General features: G+C 41.1%; 2 protein-coding genes across 3 annotated transcripts; one reads left to right on the plus strand and one right to left on the minus strand.

Annotated features, from left to right (window-relative positions):
- The first annotated feature begins 3,464 nt into the window (after positions 1-3,464).
- fam174b (family with sequence similarity 174 member B) lies at positions 3,465-9,196 on the plus strand. Of its 2 annotated transcripts, XM_062390308.1 has the most exons (4): positions 3,465-3,828; positions 3,981-4,268; positions 5,226-5,357; positions 6,076-9,196. In XM_062390308.1, exons 2-4 carry the CDS (start codon positions 3,988-3,990, stop codon positions 6,077-6,079), a joined length of 417 nt encoding a protein of 138 aa, XP_062246292.1. In that variant the 5' UTR covers positions 3,465-3,828; positions 3,981-3,987; the 3' UTR covers positions 6,080-9,196. The 2 variants fall into 2 exon arrangements, with proteins under 2 accessions (XP_062246292.1, XP_062246291.1); XM_062390307.1 differs by having other exon boundaries at positions 3,465-4,268.
- Positions 9,197-9,517: 321 nt separating this feature from the next.
- st8sia2 (ST8 alpha-N-acetyl-neuraminide alpha-2,8-sialyltransferase 2) lies at positions 9,518-21,487 on the minus strand. Its single transcript, XM_062390309.1, has 6 exons — positions 21,387-21,487; positions 19,918-19,977; positions 18,183-18,326; positions 17,830-18,087; positions 14,887-15,180; positions 9,518-11,653 (listed from the first exon to the last, which is right to left on the minus strand). Exons 1-6 carry the CDS (start codon positions 21,482-21,484, stop codon positions 11,344-11,346), a joined length of 1,164 nt encoding a protein of 387 aa, XP_062246293.1. The 5' UTR covers positions 21,485-21,487; the 3' UTR covers positions 9,518-11,343.
- Positions 21,488-22,886: the final 1,399 nt, after the last annotated feature.

Here is a 22,886-nt window from a genome sequence, read left to right on the forward strand (position 1 = left end):
GAAAATTAAAGTTGCCAACATGTGGGCTATTCAACACCCCCAGCTGTTGTCAGTCAGTCTGTGGAGTCCCTGTGGAATGTGCTCCACCCCCCTTCACTGACCAATGAGGTGTAGGCCTCAGCAGCGCATGCTCTCTGAAGGGGAAGGTTTCTTTAAAAAGATCCTGAGCCTAGCAACAGGAGTGTGTCCTTCCACTGCATTATGAATTCAGGCTTTACAAGGGAAGTGAGCATAGCCTTACTTCCCTAACTGTGACATCCCAAAAAGTCTAAGTATAGCTTCATTCTCCATTTGTCCACAAATCACCTAAATATTGCAACATAAAAATTGTGAGATGTACAGTACAATGGGAAATAAACTTGTCACACATGACACATCAAAAATCCTAGTAAAGATCTGTTTAAGAGCAACTGTATCGGTTCAGCCGTGGCAGATTGTTAATGGTGTTGAGAAAATAATTGATAATGAAAGAAAAAACAGGAAAAGTTAAAGGGTATTTCAGAGAGTTTATTTCATTGTGCTCAACACACTATTCAAGAACTTGCAGTCAATGTAAACTAATGTGACATTCAAATTAATTACAGTTTGATATATAATAACAGATTTTGTTTGGTAGGCAATGGGGCTAGGACAGCTTTTACAATGTGTGTGTTTCATGTTTACAATTTTATGTTATCACTTACTATGACTGATAAGTTTACTATGAACTCACACTAACCTGCAACAATGTTCCAATACTTATACTAGCACTGTCTTTGTCAGAAGAGGAAGGCGGAAATAGAGCTGTTTGCCCTGTAAAGAGAAAAGCACATAGCGCACAGTTGTCTGAGGGTGTGCCTGAACATACAGCAAACTCAGCACCAACGACAGGATTACATTCCTGGGTGTTGAATTCTAAATAAAATCATACACCAAAAGTCCCGTTTGACAGCAGATAACCCATGACTGTTGACATAAGAACAGGAAGGCCATGTTCTTATGTTTACCTAAACTTAGCAAGGCAAATGATTCTGTATGCTGACGTGGTTATCTTCTGCAAACACATTTTGAGTGTGGAGTTTAAGGGTGTGGAGTCTATGGGTGAAACATATCTCCAGTGCCGGTGTAAAACACTGTAACCTGATCACTGCAGCCGCAGTCAGAGCTGCTTCTCTGTGCAAAGTTCACACTGTCCTCTCAGGAAGTGACAGCCTCCTTTCAGCTAAAGATTTGTTGAGGCAAGAAAATCATGCTTCACTGATTTAAATCTCCTTCAATGAGAAACCAAATCAAGATCCAGCTCATGCTCAGGTACTTCACTGTGGACTCAGAATGTGGGTTTGGATGGATGTTAGCCCACAGTACGCTCCTCACTTAGAAGACGTTTAAAAATCCTAACGAATCATTTTAGCTTTTTGTTTTATTGAGTCAGAAATGTCCCAGAGTCTGACTCAAACCAGTCTGAGCTGAATTTCCATCTTCCGTTGTTATTTGCTGCTGCCATCTAGTGGGCTTTGATCAAATTGAATAGCTCCTCGTGAGCATGATAGAAGCCCAACACTCCCTGTGGTAGGTGTGTGCAAATGAAAAGAGACATCAAAAAACAGGCTGAATTTAACGGGCTTTCTTCTGTCTTTGTTTCCAGATAAATGTCAGCTCCCACAGGTCTGCACAGTGTAATAAATCATGACTGATGTAGTTTTATTGCAGAGTTCCCTGCCCACAAGCCATTAGATGGTTATTTGTAGGTGGGAGTCGAGATGCTGGTCGACTTTTTCATCATCTACTCTGCAGACTGTAAACCCAAAGACTACAGAAAATAGAAGAGGAGATAAATCATAAATTGTGTTCCTGTGGGAGGTTGATTTTGTGTTTTCTGAATTCCTGTGGATTTGCTGGATGTTCATCATCTGATCAGTCGACTGCTTATCACTGTCTTGGCTCATCAAGATTTTGCCCCTAAGTCTTCTGCCCTTCAAAAAGTCTTGTGTGCTGAGGCCCATGGGTAAAATGGAAGAAACGCTGCCTTCATATGCCGTTGAAAATGTCTTAACTGTCTGTTCTCCCCCAAATGTGCAGTAAAGAGATAACAGACATTAACAAATGTGACACCAAGATGTTACCCCTTCCTGTTCAGCATACACAGCGCCAGTAGCAGACAGCAGATTTTAGTAGTAGACTACAGAGTTAGTGCTATTATCATTGATGTTGTCATTAGACGTCTTTGTTTTAATTAAGAACATGTAGAACCTGTGGCAAGTTTTCTCCTTTAGACTTTCCTGCGTTTTTAAAACAGAACAGACCAGAGGGTCTAATAGTTAAGAATACGACACATAATCTATTACTAATCCATTTCCTGGTGTCAAAGGGAACAATGATTGAAATCCAATAACGAGAGGCCCTCTGTCACAATGCTCTAATCAGCTGCTCTATTGTTCGATACCCAGGGGTAAGGGTGATCGAGCGTTCCCTTTCACAGGCGTATTTAAGGGTTAACTCACATGTTTTCTCAGGCTTTTAAGTCCCTAAATTGTTTTTGTTGCCTATTATTTGATTTTGCTTTATTGTATTTCTGTAACTCTCTTATAGTTCTTATTGCACATCACTTTGATCATCTCTTTAATAAACTTGACTTGACTTACCAGTGAGGGCACCAGGGTTTCTGTTCTTTGTCTATTTGGTGAGAGACATGATGTGTTTTCACCGCTTGGTGTGATACATTTTAATATGATTTATCATTAAAAGACTTTTACCATTTGTGTGCAATAACCAAACTTCCAATTCAATGCTGCACCATGTGGGTTGGGATCACAAATATTTTATTGAACCACATGGGGAAATTGAATTTGGTTACAGTTGCTCCAACCAATAATAGAAACACATTCAGATCATATAGACAATATAAACAGCAACCCAAAATATAGGTAAGAGTATAAAACAAAAAAAAAAGGGGGGGGGGGGGGGTGCTTGCCAGGTCTGGGCCACAGCTAATCAATAGCAATACCGCATGTCAAACAAGCGGTACCAGTCTCACATCCATTTGGTCTGGGCCACAAGAAGACCAGGAGTGCCGCAACATTGCCTGAAGTGACCCGCATCTAATTTCATCTGGGAAGTAAAAACCAAGTTGGATAAGGATATGTAAAAATTCAGTATATAGATTATAACAATATATATATATACACACAACAGAAGAAGACTTTGTCTGGCACATTCGGTTTTAATGACAGTTTTTGTTTTTCATATTTAGTGTGTTATCTTTTTTAAGTGTTTTTAGGACAGGTGCAATATTCAACTCACTTATATTCCGTATCATTATTCTGGGTTTTACACCTTGTGTACTGTTTTTTTGTTCTTTGCAGCACAATGTTTCCGTTCTGCAGCTGCACTGGCAATAAAGTATATTTGATTTGAAGATAACCATAAAATCAGATATTTATCTTAATGAATAGTTTTTCTTCTACTGTTGAGCTGCTCAATGCATTTGTATCATCCTCTATCTCTGACAAACACAGAGCTCGAGTTGCCAACATCCTTCTCTCTGTTGACAGTCAGTGGGAGCTGGGAAATACGACTGTGGCCTGAATGCAGCACCAGCCCACACAATGCCACTGGTCGCCAGCAGCAGGAGCAGGGGGCAAGGCTGCAGACAGAGCTCCTCCTCTAGAGGATAATCCTCATCTACTCACCGAGTCCTAATGCAATCAGGAAGGAATCACACTCACCTCAAGGAAAACTGCGACTGGAGACGACTCATCGTAGGAAACCGGGAATAGGAAAAACCCATCGGACCAGAGGAGACATGGATATTTGCTTTGCACCTTTTCCCATGCTGTGTATAATCTGATTGTGAGAAGCGGATCTTCTATAATGTGACAGCTGTTGTTGAATTTCATCTATTGAGGAGAAACTCATCCCACAACTAGCTTGTTTGTTTTTCATTGTAATTCATCTTCTTCATCATCATCATCATCATCATCATCATCATCATCATCATCCAGCATCACGATGAAGTACCACCTGGTTTTGCTCATCGCGGCTCTGTGGCGGGTCAGCGGCGAACCTCGAACTCTCTCCTCTCCCGCGATGCAGTTAAACGCGACATCCTCCTCCTCATCATCTTCATCAGCCCTCCTCAGCAAACACGAAGTGACCAACGTGACGGACGATGCGGTGGGATCCCGCATCTCCTCTCTGATGACGCATCTGCCAACTCTGAAAAACATTGTTATTTTCATCTGCGTGTTGACAGCTGCTCTCATCACGTGTCTGGTCATCAAAGTGATCAGGTAGGAAGGACCGGATCTAATGCAGCCATGTGATGCTGAATGATGAATGATGTGTATCTGATCGATCAATCGATTAGGAACCTGTGGTCATGTCAGGCTCCATGAGACAGTGGAAGGTCTGGGCCTATTAATAATAATGTCCCTGAACCTGGCAGTGCTTCATGTGGCCAATAACATGTGACCCATGAGAGTCTTATCAGTGACTATGTAAAATAAGGTTTATTTTAACATTAATGATCATAACCATAGGCTTTATTTTGCCAGTCAAACTGTCAAAAGCTTCACAAATGTTAAGTCACAGAGGTATATGAGATAAACCCGGAATAATGAGGAACTAAAGTAAGAAACTATCTAAAATGTTAAGAAAAGATACGAACATATACAAGTAGCACACATCCATATAAGGAGAATAACAAATAAATAAATATGTATCTCTTTCAAGGGTTATTTTCATGAGCCTATTGTTTTAGGGTTTAAAGAGGCCAGATTTGTATATATCGGGGCTGCAACTAATGACTTTATTCATTGTTAATTAATCAATTAATTTGATAAAATGTAATTTCAGATTGAAAAGGTCCATTACAAAATAAACAAGACCCAAATGTGCTCATCAGAAAGCTGTGCAAGAAGAGTAAAACACAAATCTCTATATTTAAGAAGTTTGAACCAGAGAACATGTGGCTATTGTTGCAGCCAGTTATCCAAATACACTGGATAATTATCAAAAATCTAGAAATTAGTACATAAAGTACTCAAAAGGCACTTCTGGCAAGAATTCCTAAATTAATTATTTCTTACCAACTATGGCTGGATATTGCTGATAATTAAATGCTGCCCAGGTCATACTTGCCAGATAATACCAACTGGCTAATACCAAAGTAGCTACAATAAAAGTGGGATGAAAAAAGTATGTGTTCCATCCCCGACTCATCTTGGCACTGTTTAAATTTTCCACAGATCAGGGAGACGGATCAGAAAAACGAGAAAGTATGACATCATAACGACGCCTGCAGAACGTGTTGAGATGGCCCCGCTTAATGAGGAGAACGACGACGATGACGACTCGACGCTCTTTGATGTCAAATACAGGTTTGTTGTTTTATTCAAACTTTCTTCCTTTCTAGCGATACTACTGCCCGAATAAGATCGATCAATGAACCGATCGAGAACGTTCTAAACATTGAGAAGTGAGGCCTTTGACAGAGGAGATCCTGATCACTGTGTGTGATCAGGACGTTGTCTGAAGTGCACACTGTACGGTAGCTTTATTTCCACAGGAACGCTATGTATTTTAGCCTGTGAAGAAATACAATAAAGTAGGGTTTTGACTCAACCCATTAAAACTTTTGCAACACTTTGAAATTGCCTCGCACTACTTGTGTCACAGTTTTGCCCTTTTTCTCAATGCCTCTGCTTATCTCTCTTCTCACACTTGTAGTCATAACACCCCTTTAATCTTGATTTGCCTAAAGGTAGATCAACTTGGAGCTCTGTTTTGATTATGAAACTTTCCAGGTTGGCACCAAATACAAAATACCACACAGACAGAAATGAAACAATCGCATTGTCTTTTTAAGCTATGCATTTGAACGTGATGAAATCCAGTGTTGATTTTAGGTTTAACCCTTCCGTCTTTTCAATTGTTCTTTGACACACAGGCACTTCCTCAATGGAAGGCATGACGCCCTGTTTTGCCGGACTTTCTTGACTTGCAAGTCATTAGTCTGAATGTTTCCTGGTCGCCATGTAGACAGGAGCCGCAGAATAATTCATGTAGAGTAACTCTGAGTTTTCACTTTCTTTTCAGGTGAATCCCAGCGTGGACGTGCATATCTGATACCTCCCGTTTTGTGCAGGACAACTCAAGTGGTTCCCTTTATTCAATTTTTTCTGTGGTCAAGTCTAACCAAATCATTCTTATTATGCTACTTGTGCATGGCTTTAATCTGTGTTTAAAAGACTGGAGCCCCCTGGATATCATTGTTTGCTGCTTGACTGAGGCCTCAGTCACGTTGCCCAGTTCTTTCTAATATTGGAGATCAGGATGTTTCCTCTTGTTACTTGGATCAGGCTGTTGGGAGCCTGGAGGTCAGTCGTCTCCAAAACAAATCGGCACATGCCAGTTAAGCATTTTAGTTTGATATTGCCCCAAATGTCATTTACATTGTTTTTTTGTGCTTTAGCTACAGTGTGAAGTCTGTCAGGCTGCAGAGTTTGTGTAGGAATCAATAGCTGCTTTGATCCATCTTTATCAGAAGGCGGGGTTGGTCAAGGCTTTTTGTGATCTAGTTTATAATCTTTAAATAATTACCAGGTGGCCTCTAAAGTCAGTTGATGCACAAAAATCTTTAACATGCAAAAAATCTCGTGCAGAAAATACTTAATTCTAATTTAGAATTGCACATAGAGAAAAATCTAGTTCTATACACAGTAATTGATTTTTTAAACTAAACTTTAATACCAAATATATCTACTAACCACTGTATTGTGCATATATACTGTCAATGACGCTCTGTCTTTATGGAGTAAGCGTATATTTTTTTTTACGGTGTGTTGTTTGAAGACATTCCTAGTTTGCTGCTATCTCAGCTGAAGTTTTACGTTTTCGAAATTTTATGAAAATCTTCAATACTGTCGGTATATATTTGTATTTATGGAAGACATCCATATGCTGTGAATGTGAATGCTGCAACCTGCTGTGATCAGGTGTGTTCGCTCCATAGTCTGTGTAGAAAGATGGACGACGGCTCTCCACTTCATCCCACTGTACAAAAATGAAGCCAACATATCTGAAATCAAACATACGAGAGGGATCAACACCTAGACAAACATCAGTGTGAAAATAACTAGTTTAAAAGACACAAACCGTCTTTGAATACATTTTTTATAGTTGTTTATTTGGAATTTTTTGTTTGGTCCATGTCCCATCGACTAAAATGGAGAAGGTGGGGTGTACCACCTTTACTACAGCCAGCCACCAATGGGCAAACCGAAACCATGTGGCTTCACTTTTTGAGAGCGTCCATCTTTATATACATTCTATAGTTCAATCATGTGATTAAAAAACCACTATACAATATCATCAACAGGTTCAAAGACTGTAGTGAAGTATGTAACATGCACAATGTGCACACAGTGTCTTACGTAAAGTCAGAAAATATCATGTCAAGTTGCTTTATTAGAAATGATCCTCTACTCTGGCTTGTCGTGAGACCAGAGTTTGTGTGTGAGCAGCCAGTGCTGTGATAGTATCATCCCCCACAATCATTTCCATTAATGGCTCACTGACCTTTGTAATGTTTAACTTGAAAAGGGCCTTGTTTTCCTGAAGATTTGCTTCTCTGTGCCACATGGGGTTTGGTGAAGATTTTTAGTATTTCTAAATTTGGCAAAATATTTAAAAAATGTTTTTCATAAACCAGTCACAGCATGTGAGACGATTTTTCATGGGTGTGTGTTGTATCCGTTTAGATTCGGAGGAAGCTGGGTGAGACAAATCATTAAAACACATTTTTCAGCACAATAAGTTAACATAAATGGGATTTTTTTTTTTGCAGTCTACTGATACTGGCTTTAATGGTAATAGTTTGATAATTGGTTTTAAGCAAAATGAGGTTCTACCAAATCCTGACCAATAAGTCAAACATTTTCCCCATTAAAGGTTCAGTGTGTAGAGTTTAGTGGTGAAGTTCCAAGTTGCAGCTGAATGCCTCACCTCACCCTAACCTTCCAAGCTGTGGCAGCTTTTAGTTGTGATTAAAAACTCAAAAGTTGTTTTGTTTGTCCAGTAAAAAACATGGCGTCCTCCATAGAGAGGACCTACTCCAGATGTATATATAAAGTATTTAAATACAAAGGGCCCATTAGATGATAACTCACTAGTGTAAACTTCACTAGGATTATTTTATATTCAATTTCTGCCATAAAACCCTTTAAAATGAATATGTACGAAGCCACTCTTGCAAATGATGAAATAACAGAAGCTGGATTGTCATGTTATCCTAAATTTTTTATTTGTATACCAAAGGCAATAGAGAGATTCAAAATAAATGAAAGTCCCCAAACCTTCCTCGCCTCTGTGCACCCTGACTGTAATCTCCGTGGCCTAACACTGCAGAGTGCACCGAGATTGGGTTTGCGCAGCACATGGTGTGGGGGTTGTAGGTGACCTTCTGTTTAAATCCAAACTGTTATTTGATAGTGCACAGTGGCCCACAGGTGCAGCTGTTTTCAAATGACCTCCATCCCTGGTTGAATAAGAAAAAAGGAACTGCATCGCCCTTGTGCAGCCTTTTCAGTCTCTCTCTTTACTTGAGAAAGAACATTGTGTATTTCTCTTGTGTTGACATTCACAGATAATCAGAGATACATGTATTATCATTGTTTCAAATATAAGTGCTAATGATGTTAAACAAACCTTCAACCATGTTTTTGATATAAATGTTCTTCGCTGTACCTTTTACTGTTGGTTGTTATAGGCTTTTTCAATCGGAATATGTTTATTTCAGTTTAACTTAAGATCCATTTTTGTTCCTCTGCTAAATTATTCCTTGTATGTCATCCTATGCTGTTACCCTTGTCCATCTCAGTAAAATCTTTTTAAATGTTATTTCAAGTTGTGTGTGAAATCGTGGAAAAACCCGTCTTCTGTTAAAAGGCTAAATCTGGACTTTTACTGTAACCGAATCATTCGCTCCTCTCGTAAAATGAATCAGCGTCAGTGTGGTAGCTATTTGAAGACTGTAGCTAATTTCCTCAATTCCACATTGAGGCCAAAAACATTAAAAGGCGACAAAAAGACTGTTTCAGAAGTTTATTGAAAACAAAGCCCCTGACTGGTCGCGTACGCCACAGTTATTTCCTCAGTTTCCATCTCTTTGAAACACTGATGAAATAAAACCCACTTCTTTACAAGTGTTTTAAGAGAAGAGGCTTGAAGTTTTGTGTTTTTTCCAATCTCCTCCTTTGTGTATTTTCTGCCCCAGAAAAGTACATTCACGTTGTCATAAATATACACTTCACATGTCCTTGAGAAATTCAGAATATTTAAAAGAACCCCCAAAATTGAAATATACTTAAGCTGTATGCATTAAGACAGGACAAACATGCAAAAGGTAATATTGGTCTTGTAGGACAGTAAACAGATGAGACACAACGTACAATATACATGAGAAAGTAGCCTATAGTGAACAATACAACACAATCCCAACAGTCTCACAGCAGAATGTCAGTGTCGAAGGTTTTTCCAAACCAGACTCTGGGTTAATTAACTTAATAGTGCTGGTCTCAGAGCGTGTCTGTTTTTTGCCTAGCGCAGAAAAGCCTTCACAAACAAACCCTTCATTGTTTCACGCTGCTGACGTCTCTGGTACCACTTTGATGTCTATTCTTAACTAAACTGGCAAAGAAATAAGGCCAACATCAATGTCAACAGGCACATCCTGTCAAAACAACACTTTTATGGACAAATCACATGAGGCGCATGAGAGGCTACTTGTTTATCTGCAGGAGCTTTCGGGATATTTCAAATGCTTCGGTTAATTATTTTTATTAACTGTTCCAGAAAAATACCCATTAAAGAGTTTACAGCAAAAAGGCCCAGTGGCATGACGACTCCTGAAAAACTCCCTAAAAGCCCGACAGACTTTTTCTGAGGTGGAGCTTAGAAGTACAAAAATATAAACCAAGATTTAAACAGTTTGGAAAATTCAGTCTGGCGCTGAAATGGAGTTTCATCCCTGGCAAGAACTCCAAGTCGACAGACCTGCATTGAAATACACTTTTTTTGTACATTCTGTTTATTAAAGTTCCGATGAACATATCTTGGCTTTAGAAGCGAGTAACACGTTCAAAACAACTACGAAACTACTTTCCTGTACTTCCCATCCTGTCAAAAAGTCATGTGCATGTGATTGGTCCGATTCGAAATGGGCAAATTTAATTATATCATAGGCACAAATACTGGCAGTGTCATCAAATCCACACATATCTTTGTCAACCTATATTGGTTGAATACTAAACCAAACACATTATAGAACATTATAATTGAATTAAGACGAACAACTCCTCAGCTCCTCCTCTTCTCAGTGTTGTCACACTGAGAGCATCGCTACATCTGCTCAGGAATTCATTGAAAGCACATTACAGGGCTCATTTCTTACAGTGTAAGAACATCACGCTACATTCATTAGTGTGACTACCACCACAGAGCTACAGTCTGACAGTCAGTGTGGAAACAGGGCTGGTGTTTTTAAAGAGAAGTTTACAAAGGGGGTTTACTAAGCCTGTGTAAATTTACTTATGTGAACAGCCGGTACAATCTCACAGGAGCCGAGCCCGATCCGACATGCCTCTATCTGTTCACTGGCTCCCAAGGTAACCCAACATGTTCACTATTTAAATTTATGCTTATGAATTAACTGGTTTAATATGAACATTCTAAAAGGTACTTCAAGCTACAAAGGCATACATGTAAAATGTCCTCGACCAGAGGGAAACATAAATATTGAATAACTGTTTTATCAAAGAGCCTAATGAAAAGGGTTTGTCATATTTAAAAACAAGTGTTTGAAGAGTTGACCCACTTTCCTTTCATCGTCATCGTTCCCTCTCAAAGTTAAGTGCTTCCATCTTGTGGCCCAACCGGAGACTCACAACATTCATTTCGTCACCTCCACATGCGGTTCACATTCTGGGTAAAAACTGACATAACAAACTGCCTAACGAAGCCCTATCATATACTAAACTGGGACTTTTCATTTATGGCATGTTATAACTAAGTTAAATACACAAATGCGTTTTGAATTATTTAAATGGTAGATAGCAATCACACTGGGAACCTAGGTTTAAATCAGCTGGACAAAAAAGGTTTCATTATTCAAATTTTCTCATAGAAATCTCATTAAAAGGTCAAATGCACCAGAGAAGTTAGTCACTAAAAGAGCTTGTAATAGAAAATCAAGTTTGTTTCAATAGCTGAAAATAAGTTATTCAAGTTTCATAAAGTACAGTAAGAAGAAAACTGTTTGTAAAAAGTCTACTCAGTCAAGATGATGGTTTCCATGACAATCGTCCATCAGGCTACTGGCTCCTTCTGTGGTTTCGTCTCAGGGTCGCAGGTCCCAGTGTGGAGCCGGAGCGCCCCCTGTCTGTGCAATGCGTTCAGGGTCCTGAACTCCAGAGGCATGGTGTGCGGACTGGACCTGGATGTGTACTCGTACTTCAGAGTGTCGTAGTAGTGGTATTTGACCGGTTTGCCCTGCGGGTCGAGCGCGAACGGCCAGAAGCCGTAGAGATGGATCTCATCACAGAAGCGAGTGGCCATCGTGTACATGAGGAGGCCGGTGGTCGGACGCTTGATGTGGACGTTGTTGGTCAGCCAATACCTGTTGACAAAGACACACAGAACATTAACTAGAAAAACTGAAAAGCTGCTTTACACATGCACTGAACTGCGGGCCTGAAATCTTCCACAGGGGCTGCATGTGAGACGCAGATATCAGAGTCAGTTGCTCGAGACATATTGCACAACTTCTCCTGCAGGTTCCCTGGTAAAATGTCAGAGTGAGCCCATGTCAGAATGCAGCGGGAAGAAAATTCACAGCTACACGTCTGAGGCAGAATCTGTTCGAGGTTTCCACAGCTTTTTTTCAGTAAGCAAAGGGAAGTCAGGATTCATGATGAAGCAATACTCCTCTTCTTCAGTTTCTCCCTCTGGGTAAGAAAATATATTACAGTCGGCTGGAACTGAATTCTAAGAAGCCACACATGTAGAAATTGAGAGCTTGGCGGTGTTTTTCTGTTATCGACCGGTAAACTGCCCCTTAAAGAACTTTCACTATTCAATATTATAGGTATATTCTGTGATCAACTAGTTTTTATTGTATATAAATATATATTATGTTATATTATATACTATATATACTGTACTATTTTTATATACTGTCTAACAATAACATTACCAGCATATCATCAGTACTATTACCATCATCTTGCCACTGCACCTTATCTACCTATTTGTCTTGTGTTTCTGTTTTTATTCTTTCTACCTCAATATTTTTTATTTTATTCTATTGTATTGTATTTTATTGTATTCAAATATACCGGCTGCTATGACGACTTAATTTCCGTTCGGGATGAATAAAGTAATCTATCTATCTATCTATCTATCTATCTATCTATCTATCTATCTATCTATCTATCTATCTATATAAATAAAGTTTGATCGATTGCAACAGAATGAAGTAATGAGAGCTCAACAGGATGAACCTGCAGCAGGTTCACCGTTCTGTCATCCTGTGTTCCCATACAAGAATGTGGACGTTTTCTTTGCTATTTCAGAATGTATTTGGAATCATCTCACCCCTCATGACCTCTAAACTCTTGTTACAGTGCGATCACCCCCTGCCCTCAGGAGCAGCCTCAGGATCAGGGGGTCAAATGTCGACTGCCTCAACGCAATTTTCCTTTCCCGTCACATGCTAATTTGTCCAACCTCTATGCTCGTACAGCATCTCCTGGCTCTCCTCACACTCTCTGTGGTTAGAGTGGAAGGTCGTGTGGAGATGCAGAGGTTGTGCTATTTAGAGCGGTTCACGCGGCGTGAAGGGCGAACAATGGGCAGGTTTAAAATTCAGCCAAACACTCCGGCAGGTGATGAGCATCCCAAACAACCAGAGAGAGAGAGACGATCATGTGATGTGGCAAATGAGCAGAGCCTTTGGTCTCCTAGGGAACACAATGAGGTTCAGCCTTATGGAGAAAAGGATGAGGTCAGAGGCAGTGTTCATCAGACACCACGAACAAAAAGGACAGAGGAATGAATTTCACCTGAAAGAAGAAGTCAGGGAATGTATTCTCTCTGGTAAAACAGTGGTCTCTCAGACGTTTGACTTACAAAATCATGGCCCAATTCTTTCCCTTTAGCAATACCGAGTGTTAGTTGGGGCATACAGAATCACATAATGTGGTCACTGACCAGCGGAGGTTTTTAACGAGGCAGGAAAGCTCCGGAGCAGAGTGTCTTTGTAACAAGAGAGGGACAGAGAGAGAGAGAGAAAGCAAAGGAAAGGAAAGCAAAAAAGATGAAGCAGAACATTTTTTTATAAAGGCCTGAAGGCAGAAAAAAACCCATGCACACAAACGCTCAAAAAAGATCCTTGACCAGCTCTAAAACAAATCATCACAAATGATAAGGATCAGCAGAATGTACAAACCAAACGAGTCCTGTTCATGTGTGCTGCTCCCGAGCTTCATGCAGAGGCCTGGGAGCAACAGAGTCTACATTCTGAGTCAACAAATGAGCCTTTACATTAACACAAACTGATCTCTTCACAAATTCATGTTGTCATTAGAATCTTATTTCATAATTGCAGACTGTGAATCAGTGTGAAAAGTCGACGATGAACATCTGGTCAAACTGGGGGAAAAAAACTCAATTAAATGAATAGTTTGGGGGAGATGCTCATTTGCTTTCTCAATTAGAGACATTAGGAATCAATAGGTTGCCTGGCAACCTCACATTGAATTAAATGTACCCGCCTGAGAAATAAAGCAGCGAACGCCTAGTGAAGCACAAATGGCTCTGCTAAAGGAAATGTTAGCCTACATGTCAGTCTCCACTGAGAGAACCACTGGATGAATACAATTTTATTATTGACTGGAAATATAGATGAATGAAGCATCCACACTTCTTCAGACTATTCAGGAAACGAATACTGCCATCTTTTTTCAATGACATCATTTGACATGTACTTTGGAATTTCTGTTTGCTCTGCGTCCCACCAAATAACATGGAGGAGGTTTTGTGAGCAGTCCTGTCGTCCATCTTTATATTCAGGTTGTCATAAATAAAAAAATGATTCCTAAATGATAAGTTCAACAATCAATTTCCTCTAGCGCCATCCTGAGGTTCACGTGTGGTTTGAGTGAAACGTCTCAACAGCTATTGGATGAACTGTCATCATATTTGGTCATCAGCCTCATCCATAGCATATGATAGCATGCTAACCGGCTAAAGAATCACGAAAACATCTTAAACAAGGCTGCTGGTTGTTGGTAGGTGTAATTACATCCACCAAGGAGGTTGTGTTTTAATTGCCGGTTGTTGGTTGTAGAAGAATCGAATAAACGTCGGATCCAGGAAATTGTTCCCACTTTCTTTAAGTTGGGGAAACATGCTGTTAACCTTTGCCAAGGTGTAATGTAGCTATAGCATATAGCATATAGTATATAGCTATGGCGCTTTTAAACTTTGAACAGATTCGAGCCATCTCCCCTCTGTTTCCGGTCTTCATAAGAGAGGTACTTCCTGTTCTTCTTATTCCCTGAGTGTATATTTTAAAATGTCAGACTGTTCTTTCGGGAGAGACAAATGATTCTAGTCTTCTAATAAAACTCTAACTATGCCTTTCGTTTCAGGATCAAACAGATTTCACACTTGATTAAGACAGATGTGGTGAGACAACTCGAGTCAGGAGACCAGAGGCTTCCTCACTCTGTCTGCCTCAGGTGATGAGCTTTAATTCCCCCTTATAAAAATAGCCACCTGAGCTGCAGATTAGAGCTTGCCCACCCCTTCATTACTGCTCTGTCGGGTGGGCCTGAGCTGTGATCTTACCCTCTGACAGCATGGAGGAGGCGCAGGGAGGGGAAGGCGGTGCGTACGTCCACAGTGTGAAGCAGGATGAGACGGAGCGCCCACTCCACGCGCTCCTCTCCCCCCTTGGCCATGAACGCCGGGATCCACAGCACGCTGCCGCTGAGGCTCTGAAGCCGCTGCAGGAAGCGATTCCTCCACTCGTCACTGACCAGGTCCTGGAAGGCCCGCTGCACGACCGACGGGTTCATGGTCACCAGGCTTGTCCGCGTACCCACGTCCCAGGAGTATTCCTCCACTGGGGCCAGGTTACACCTTGGGACAAGTAAGCAGTGGAAACTCAAGATCAGTGACATCAAATGTGTTGATTCTTATCATACAGGAACCATAGGCTGTATATAAAGTTGGATGCCCTCCTTATGTGAAGCCAAAGTGTCTTGATCGCCCCCTGGTGGCTAGATGCAGTATAGTTCCTAAACTGCACCTCATTAACAGTATGTAAGTGGACCAAACTGAAAAGCCAGAAGAGTCAGAAGTTATTGAAGAGTGCATTTTCTTGATAAATTTGGTTTTAGTTACTTATTTGGAAACGTGTCGTTCATCTTAAAATACAGTCAACGATATGAACAACTTCCTTGTTATCTGTCTTTTGATCTGAACATTTATAACCACACACATCTCTAAGCAGGTGACTGAAATAAACATAAATATAAACAGTATATATATAAATATAAACTCATAACAGCTTCGAAACCGGCTTTTCATGGGTGGAGAGTGGAGACAGTACCTCATCCTTTTGATAACAATTCTTATCTCTACATTTGGTAACTGATAAAAGCTATGATCCATTTATAATGAGCACTCACACATTTTTCTTTTTATTAACTCAAACACTTGGAAAGGTAAAGCCTGAGACGTCTCAGTGTGTCGTTGACTCTAATTAACGAGTTCATTTAAAACAATTAAGAGGAAAATGAGTGTTTGATTTCATTGGACTGTTGCTCCTGACGGCTCCTGTAGCACCCTAATGAATTTTAAGAGATTTTGTACAAAGGCGGGTAGTAGGGGAGCCTGATCCTTCCTTTGTTTTGTTTAAACTAGGACAAGTATAGAGGTTTTCAAACAGGCCAAGAATCACAAATAATGATACAAAACATTAATTTAATGATTGTAGTGTGGGTCTCGTGCATCATTTATACTCTATACTTCATTTATTTGAATTAACTCCAAATAATTAGCAAACATGAGACGTTTCATTTAACAGTCAACTCTTAAATATTTAATCACACGCCTGTTTAAACACAACAAGTGTTTCTAACAGTAAATAAATATGTCCTGGGTGAATTCTGTGAATTAAACAGACAATCCCTGTGTGCAGAAATAGAGCAACAACATCCTGGATATGAACACCTGGAGCCAGAGTCTGTGATGAGGGGATGGAGCCTCGGTAACGAGGTACCATCGATTCACATGCTCGACCAATCATGAGTCCAGTCTCCTCTGTCAATCATGACATTTCACCCAATTATTATATCAAATAACTAAATGAAACCAAACTCACCACAAACACAAGGACTTGAACAAACATCAGTGTTATAAGAAGTACTTAACAAAACACAGACTATCTTAGCGGAAATTTGTAAAGTAAATGTTTGTCATTCTTGCATCTGTTGCACTCGCTCACAGTGAAAGCAGCGGGGGATCCCCTGCCGTGTTCTCACATCGACTTCTGGATTTCTATCGACTTCATACGAGGAGGCCAGGCAACAGATTGATCCTCAAGAAAAGACTTTGAGGATCAATCTGTCCTCCTTTCACTGGAGAGAGACAAGAGACACTGTGTTCCTTCAATGGGAGCTGTCTGTTTTCCGTGCCTGCTCATGTTCCTGCTTGAAATCTGACGACTATTGTCACACTGAGCTACAATCATCTATATCTCGCATCCCAAAACACTGTAAGCCTACTTAGTGGAAACCAAGCGCGGTGCAGAGGACTATATTTAGCCGAGACATTATCTCTCCATCTCGTATGTGAATGCCAGAGCAAACTCCTCAGCTCCTCAAAATGCCACATCCTCTGTCGTCTGCCTTCAGCCAACCATTAGCGCCGTGACCCGGCGTTATCATCATACCGCTTCAGTCCATAAATCATGACTCCCCTCATCAGCATGAGCACTTGGAAAAGACAAGACACAAAGACAACAAATACAATAACGAATTTAAAAAAGGGACATTTAGACGCTTTGAGGCCAATGAAGCCATCGATCAATCAGCTCGATGAGGTGCCACCACTGACGGCTACTTCCTGCTCCCTTTACACAGCACTGATTAATGAGAGGATGCTTTTACATTAGAGATACACTACCTCTGCAAATAGTGCATGTTATGTCAGGCTGTGCACACTGTACTTTTCCATTGTAAAAGACAAATTTTACTTTTGGAGTATGAATAGTGATAAATAACCCGCTCAGTGACCGTTTTGGGTGCAACTCAAACACAAAGCAGAGCGGGCTGCTGGCTCCACAAACACAGTTCTCTGGTAAAATGAGAGCAGGACCCCTGAGAGTACCGGTGTTGCTGCTGGATCCCAAAGCTTTTCAAAATGTCAAATTCACGTATAATCATGCATTTAATTGCTGTCGTTCTGCCAGTTATGTTTCCGACTTTAAATAGTTCAAAAGCTGCGACAGCGGGTTCTAACTAGGAAAGTGCAATTAATATAATTCCAGCTGTGCGACCACCGACTTCAAACCTGAATTAAACTAAGAACTCCAGAGAGTGATTATCACTTCAATATGAATTATAGTCTCGGTAAAAGTGAGATAAAGCCAAGACTGAAACTAATTGGCTAATCCGATTCAATTACATTTCACTTTAACCTGCGGGTTTTATGAAGTCAAGAGGGACATTCCAACCCAGAAATTACAAATTCTGTTTCGGTGAGGAGGACAAAAAATAGACCCACCTTATAACAAAGTCGTGAGAGTCGATCTCCTGACCGCAGCTGCTGTTCAGCAGGACCCCAGAGTTCCCCACGATGGCGCAGCGCCTGTGATGCTGGTTCTTCATGGGGGAAACAGTCGGCAAGAGTCGGTAGAGGTTCTCTGAGATGTTGGTTGTGCTGTGGCGGTCGAACACATAGTGGATGATGTCTCCAGGTTTCAGAGTGCCCTTCAGAATTGAGATGTCTCTCTCTGGATCGAGGAATCTCAGGACGTTCTTCCTGTGGGATAAGAAGATGAAAACGAGTTAGGAAAGACTCGTGTTTGGTCGAGCGTAAAAAAGATAATCAAGAGAGATAATTGTGGAGGAATCTGCCTGATGAGGTTGGAGAGCGTCTTGTTGAAGGTCCAGTTGTTTGACGAGAGCTTGGCGGTCGTATTGGAGCTCGGACAATGACGATGATTTGTTTCTGTGCTCAATCTTGTCAGAGCGGTCGGATCCACGTGTACTGGAGTCTTTCTATGAGATGACAAAAAGTCATGTTAGAGATACACAGTGAGGATCTTTACAATTCTCATCATTATTTGTGTAAATTCCCATTTTAGAGCATTCTGAGACAAATCTGCTATTTTTGGAATGTAACATTTAGTGCTGCTAGTACATTAGCCAGTTTCAGCAGGTCCCAACAAGTCCAAATTAGGGCTTTAAGAACATAATCAATGAAATTTAAGACCAATGTCAAGTACCACAGATATAAAGGAATCTGGGAGCCCCAGAATTGTATCATTGAGAAAGAACTACAAAGCACAGAGACCTTACAAACGGGGCCTTCTGCCGACACACTTCTCTTAAAAGGAAAATTGAATCTCATTTAAAAGTGCAAAAGAAGTAGCAATCAATTTAACATAAAAAGACCATATTAAATGTATTGGAGACCTATTACATAATATTAAATGTATTTCAGACTTTCAGACCTAAATTCAGATGATTGAATTTAGACCTTTAAAGCGCCTGCTGAAACCACTGTAGGTGCAACTTAATTTAGCATTAACATTTCACACTTAGCATTAACATTTAATATATATTTTTACGTTGGTACCTATCAGATGAAAATATCCTACTTCTCATTGCACTAAACCTATCTAGCTTCTTAAGATACCAGGTACAGATCAGCACAACACCCCCTCAAATACCATTTACATTGCGTTGTAATGAAGACAACTACCAGTTTTATAAAGTAGTTTAAATTAGCTCCAGCGACAGTTAAATGCTATTTATCTACTGCATCAGCAATAATAATGATTCAATCATAAACTACCCTTGAAACACAAAGGTGCAATTTTCTGCATGATTACTTCTGAGGTACTTTCGGCTACATCTCTTATGTACTGTTAATTAAAGGTCCAGAAATTGAATATAAAGTAATTCTAGAGATGTTTTCACTAGTGTGTTTCATCTTAATTGGATGAATTGTTGTTTTCCTTTACCCTCGAATGAGATTTTATATTTGAATACTTTATATTTTCACATCAGGAGTGGTTCCTGTCTACAGAGGCCGCCACGTTTTTTACAGTAGCCCAAACTAGACAAACTAAACACCTTTTGAGTTTTTTGACAACTGAAGACTACCACAGGTTTTCTTTTGTATGGGGAGGGTGAGGTGAGGGGAACTCAGCTGCAACATGCAACTTCACCATTAGATGTCACTAAATCCTTCACCCTGAACCTTTAAGTACAATATTAGATGCAGGACTTTTCTTCGTACTGGAGCATTTCTGCACAGAGCTGCTGATCTGAATCGTTTCTCCACTGTGCATAAACAAAACCTCCCTGCACATGGAAGTTACGAACAAGTAATAAAGGTTTATTATTTGAAATACAGCATTTTTTATTTCCATTGGTCCCACCACCACATTGATGGGTATTTATAGCAGCTGCCCTCTATACCCTGACTGTGAATGACTCACTGTGTTAACAAGGCTGCATATGATCCAAAGTAATGCCATCAGATAATCATATGGAGAAAGCCCCCCACTGGTGGTCTGTACTTACTGTATGCATTTGTGTGCGTGTCTGTGTGTGTGTGTGTGGAGATAATTGGATTTCCTACCTTGTGTGTGGTTTAGGCACAAGCCTCTGCGAGCTCGTCTTCTTTGAACGTCCAGTGTGCCTAGAAGAGAAAGAAGGCTTTAGATTGAATTATGAATCACACACACTGCAGCCAGAATTCTCGCTTGATAATGGACCGATCCTTCCTGTAATCACATTGTGTAACAGTAAATGAAACCCACTGTCGGCTACTCACTAACAGGCGCACACCACATCCTTCTCTTAAGATACAGTGAAGGTGAGAGGCACGTATCAAGGTATTTTTAGAGCAACCCACCGTGGGCCCATCCGCTGATGTAATGAGGAGAAATGTGGTCTTAATGGAGCCCCATTATATTGTCAGGAGGTTTTTCTTTTGACAGGGAGGTGGGCAATCTCTTAAGGATGCTGTTTGACCGGCCGGCCAAGACGCAGATACAGTGAGCACTGCGTTTTCTCCCAACAGTCAGATAAAGCAAGTTTCGCACATCATGACCTTGACCACATGTGGTGAAACAAGACAGCAGTGCGGAGCTGAAACAGAGAGACATGCCGCTCGGACAGATCTATTTATTAGTGATGTGTTTATACAGATCTATTTATTAGTGCTGTGTTAAGCTGCGTTTATGCAGACACACACTTGGTTCTGCTTCTTCTTCCCACGGTGAAATCACAAAACCAATATGACCTCATTATAAAGTGACACCACAGTCCGGGTGATTGCGTTTCAAAACAAAATGTTGTTGCTGAAAGAGAAATGTACTAAAGACACACACACAGAGACACACACACACACACATACACACAAGATAAATTAATGAAAAGAAGCGGAGGATGTTGATGTCAGGATATGTGGCATTAAAAGCTAAAATTAGGAATGCACAGTATTTCTCTTGCAGGTCAAATGCAGGCGGAACATGAGTGTGTGACTGGAAAGGTTTTTGCTGCACTGCTCCAGATTTCAAAGTGTGAAAAAAGAGAAATAAAAGAAGAGGAGAGCCTCTTTTGTTCTCTTTTGTTGTCTCGCACACACACACACTCTCCCTCTCTCCCTCTCTTTCTCTCTCTCTCAGTGTAAATGTATCCTATCCCGCATGCCGGCTGCTGCAAGACAAATAGCCTAATCCTTGGAGACCCAGGCAGGCTGCTGTCTGAACAGCTGCTACTGCTGCACCCAAGTGTTACAAATGAAGAAACAAACCACACACACATTCATATATATTTATATAAATACACTCCACATTCAATGCAAAACTTCAATATAAAAATGCTCTAATTTATTACACCCCCCCCCCCCTTCTACTTCATAGATTAAATCTGGGGAAAACCTGCAGGAAACAAAATAACCTATAGGACAAGAACACAATATAGTCTCTACTCTCTCTCTCTCTCACACACACACACAATATCACTCTCTCTCTCTTTCTCTCTTTCTCTCTTTTTCTCTGTTGCACTGGGCATGCATGCGTAAAATGAAGGTGGGAGACTTACGCAGTTTCTTCTTCCACTTCTGCGATATCGTCAATGATCAGGACCACCACCAGCAGCGTGAGCAAGCCGAACATCAGCGTGCGGAGCAGAAGCGGCATGGCTGAGGGAGGAGGAAGAGGAGGCTTCAGCCGGGGGACACTTCCTCCAGAAACACACACGCACAAACGCACCTACACATACACACACACACACACACACACACACACACACACACACACACACCGTGCTACCTTCACCTTTGTTGTGTTTCATAAACCGAGGATCCGCTCGGCCATCTCTTTGTTCTTATCGCCCGATGAGGAGTGGGACCCTTCCGCACAGACGAGCTGCGGTCCTTCCCTCCTCCTCCTCCTCCTCCTCCTCAGATGATGAAGAAGATGAGGATCGCGGTGTGTTTCGCTGCAGCCGCCCCTCTCCACTGTTCCCTCGTATTCCCCAGTCAAACTTTGGAAGCGTGCTCCCACACGGAGCTGCCAGGGGGGGACAGTGGGACGTGGAGCTGACCACATGGAGTCTTAAAGGCGCAGGGGCCGACGCTGCTCTCGAACCTTGTGCAGACACAAGTCCCTCTCCAGGTGATGCTGGAGCCAGGTGAGGGAGTGAGGGAGCACTCCCCCACCTGGGAGCTTTAGCACCTGGGGAGGTGGCGCGTGATGTGACGATCGCCTTCATTTTACAATACAGGTCAACACTGGAATGGATCAGAGGGAAGTAACATATATGTACTTTACAAAGGGGCGGTGCAATGGGGGGGGGGGGGGCAAGTGGGTTCCTGGTTCGAATCCTGGCTCTTTGAGTGGGATTTGCATATTTTCCATCTGTCTGCGATGGCTTTCTTTAGGCTCCTTCCTCCTCTTACAGTCCAAAGACGTACACATCGGGGTATAGATAAAATAGATATAATGAGGGGGTTACTGTGGTTCAGGAGGTAGAGCGGAGTAGTGGAGCCAGGAGGTCAGTGACTCGATCTCTGTCTTCCCCAAATTGCCAAGGCAGTGTTTAATAAGTACAGACCATTTACCATAAGTGGAGACAGGTATATGTTTGTCTCAGTAGGTTGACCTGTCCAGGGTGAACTCAGCCCCTCGCCCAACGTCAACTGGGATAGGCTCTTCCCAGTACCCCTCAAAAGGATAAGCGTCACAGGAGGAGGATGGTGGATATATTTCAAAGGGCAACAGTGTTATGTTTGTATTTGTATGTTTCTTTGGGGATCTAGATTTTACACGACAAATCATATGACAACATTGTTTAGGATGCAGCTCGACACACAGCAGAGTCGGTTGGCTTGCCTTAAATCTCCTGTAGATGTCATCCGTCTTTATTTACAATCTAATCTTCTGACTGGATAATGCTGTGATGCTTCAGACTCAATGACATAATACTGTTGTGTTTGATACTATATATATCAGTTTTATTGCACTCGATGCAAAACATGAAATACCTTTTGTTCTTGTTTATATATTTTTATATTCAGTCGTAGGTATTTTAGCTTGTTAG

This window comes from Platichthys flesus, chromosome 6 (genome assembly GCF_949316205.1).
Source record: "Platichthys flesus chromosome 6, fPlaFle2.1, whole genome shotgun sequence".
NCBI classification, from domain to species: domain Eukaryota; kingdom Metazoa; phylum Chordata; class Actinopteri; order Pleuronectiformes; family Pleuronectidae; genus Platichthys; species Platichthys flesus.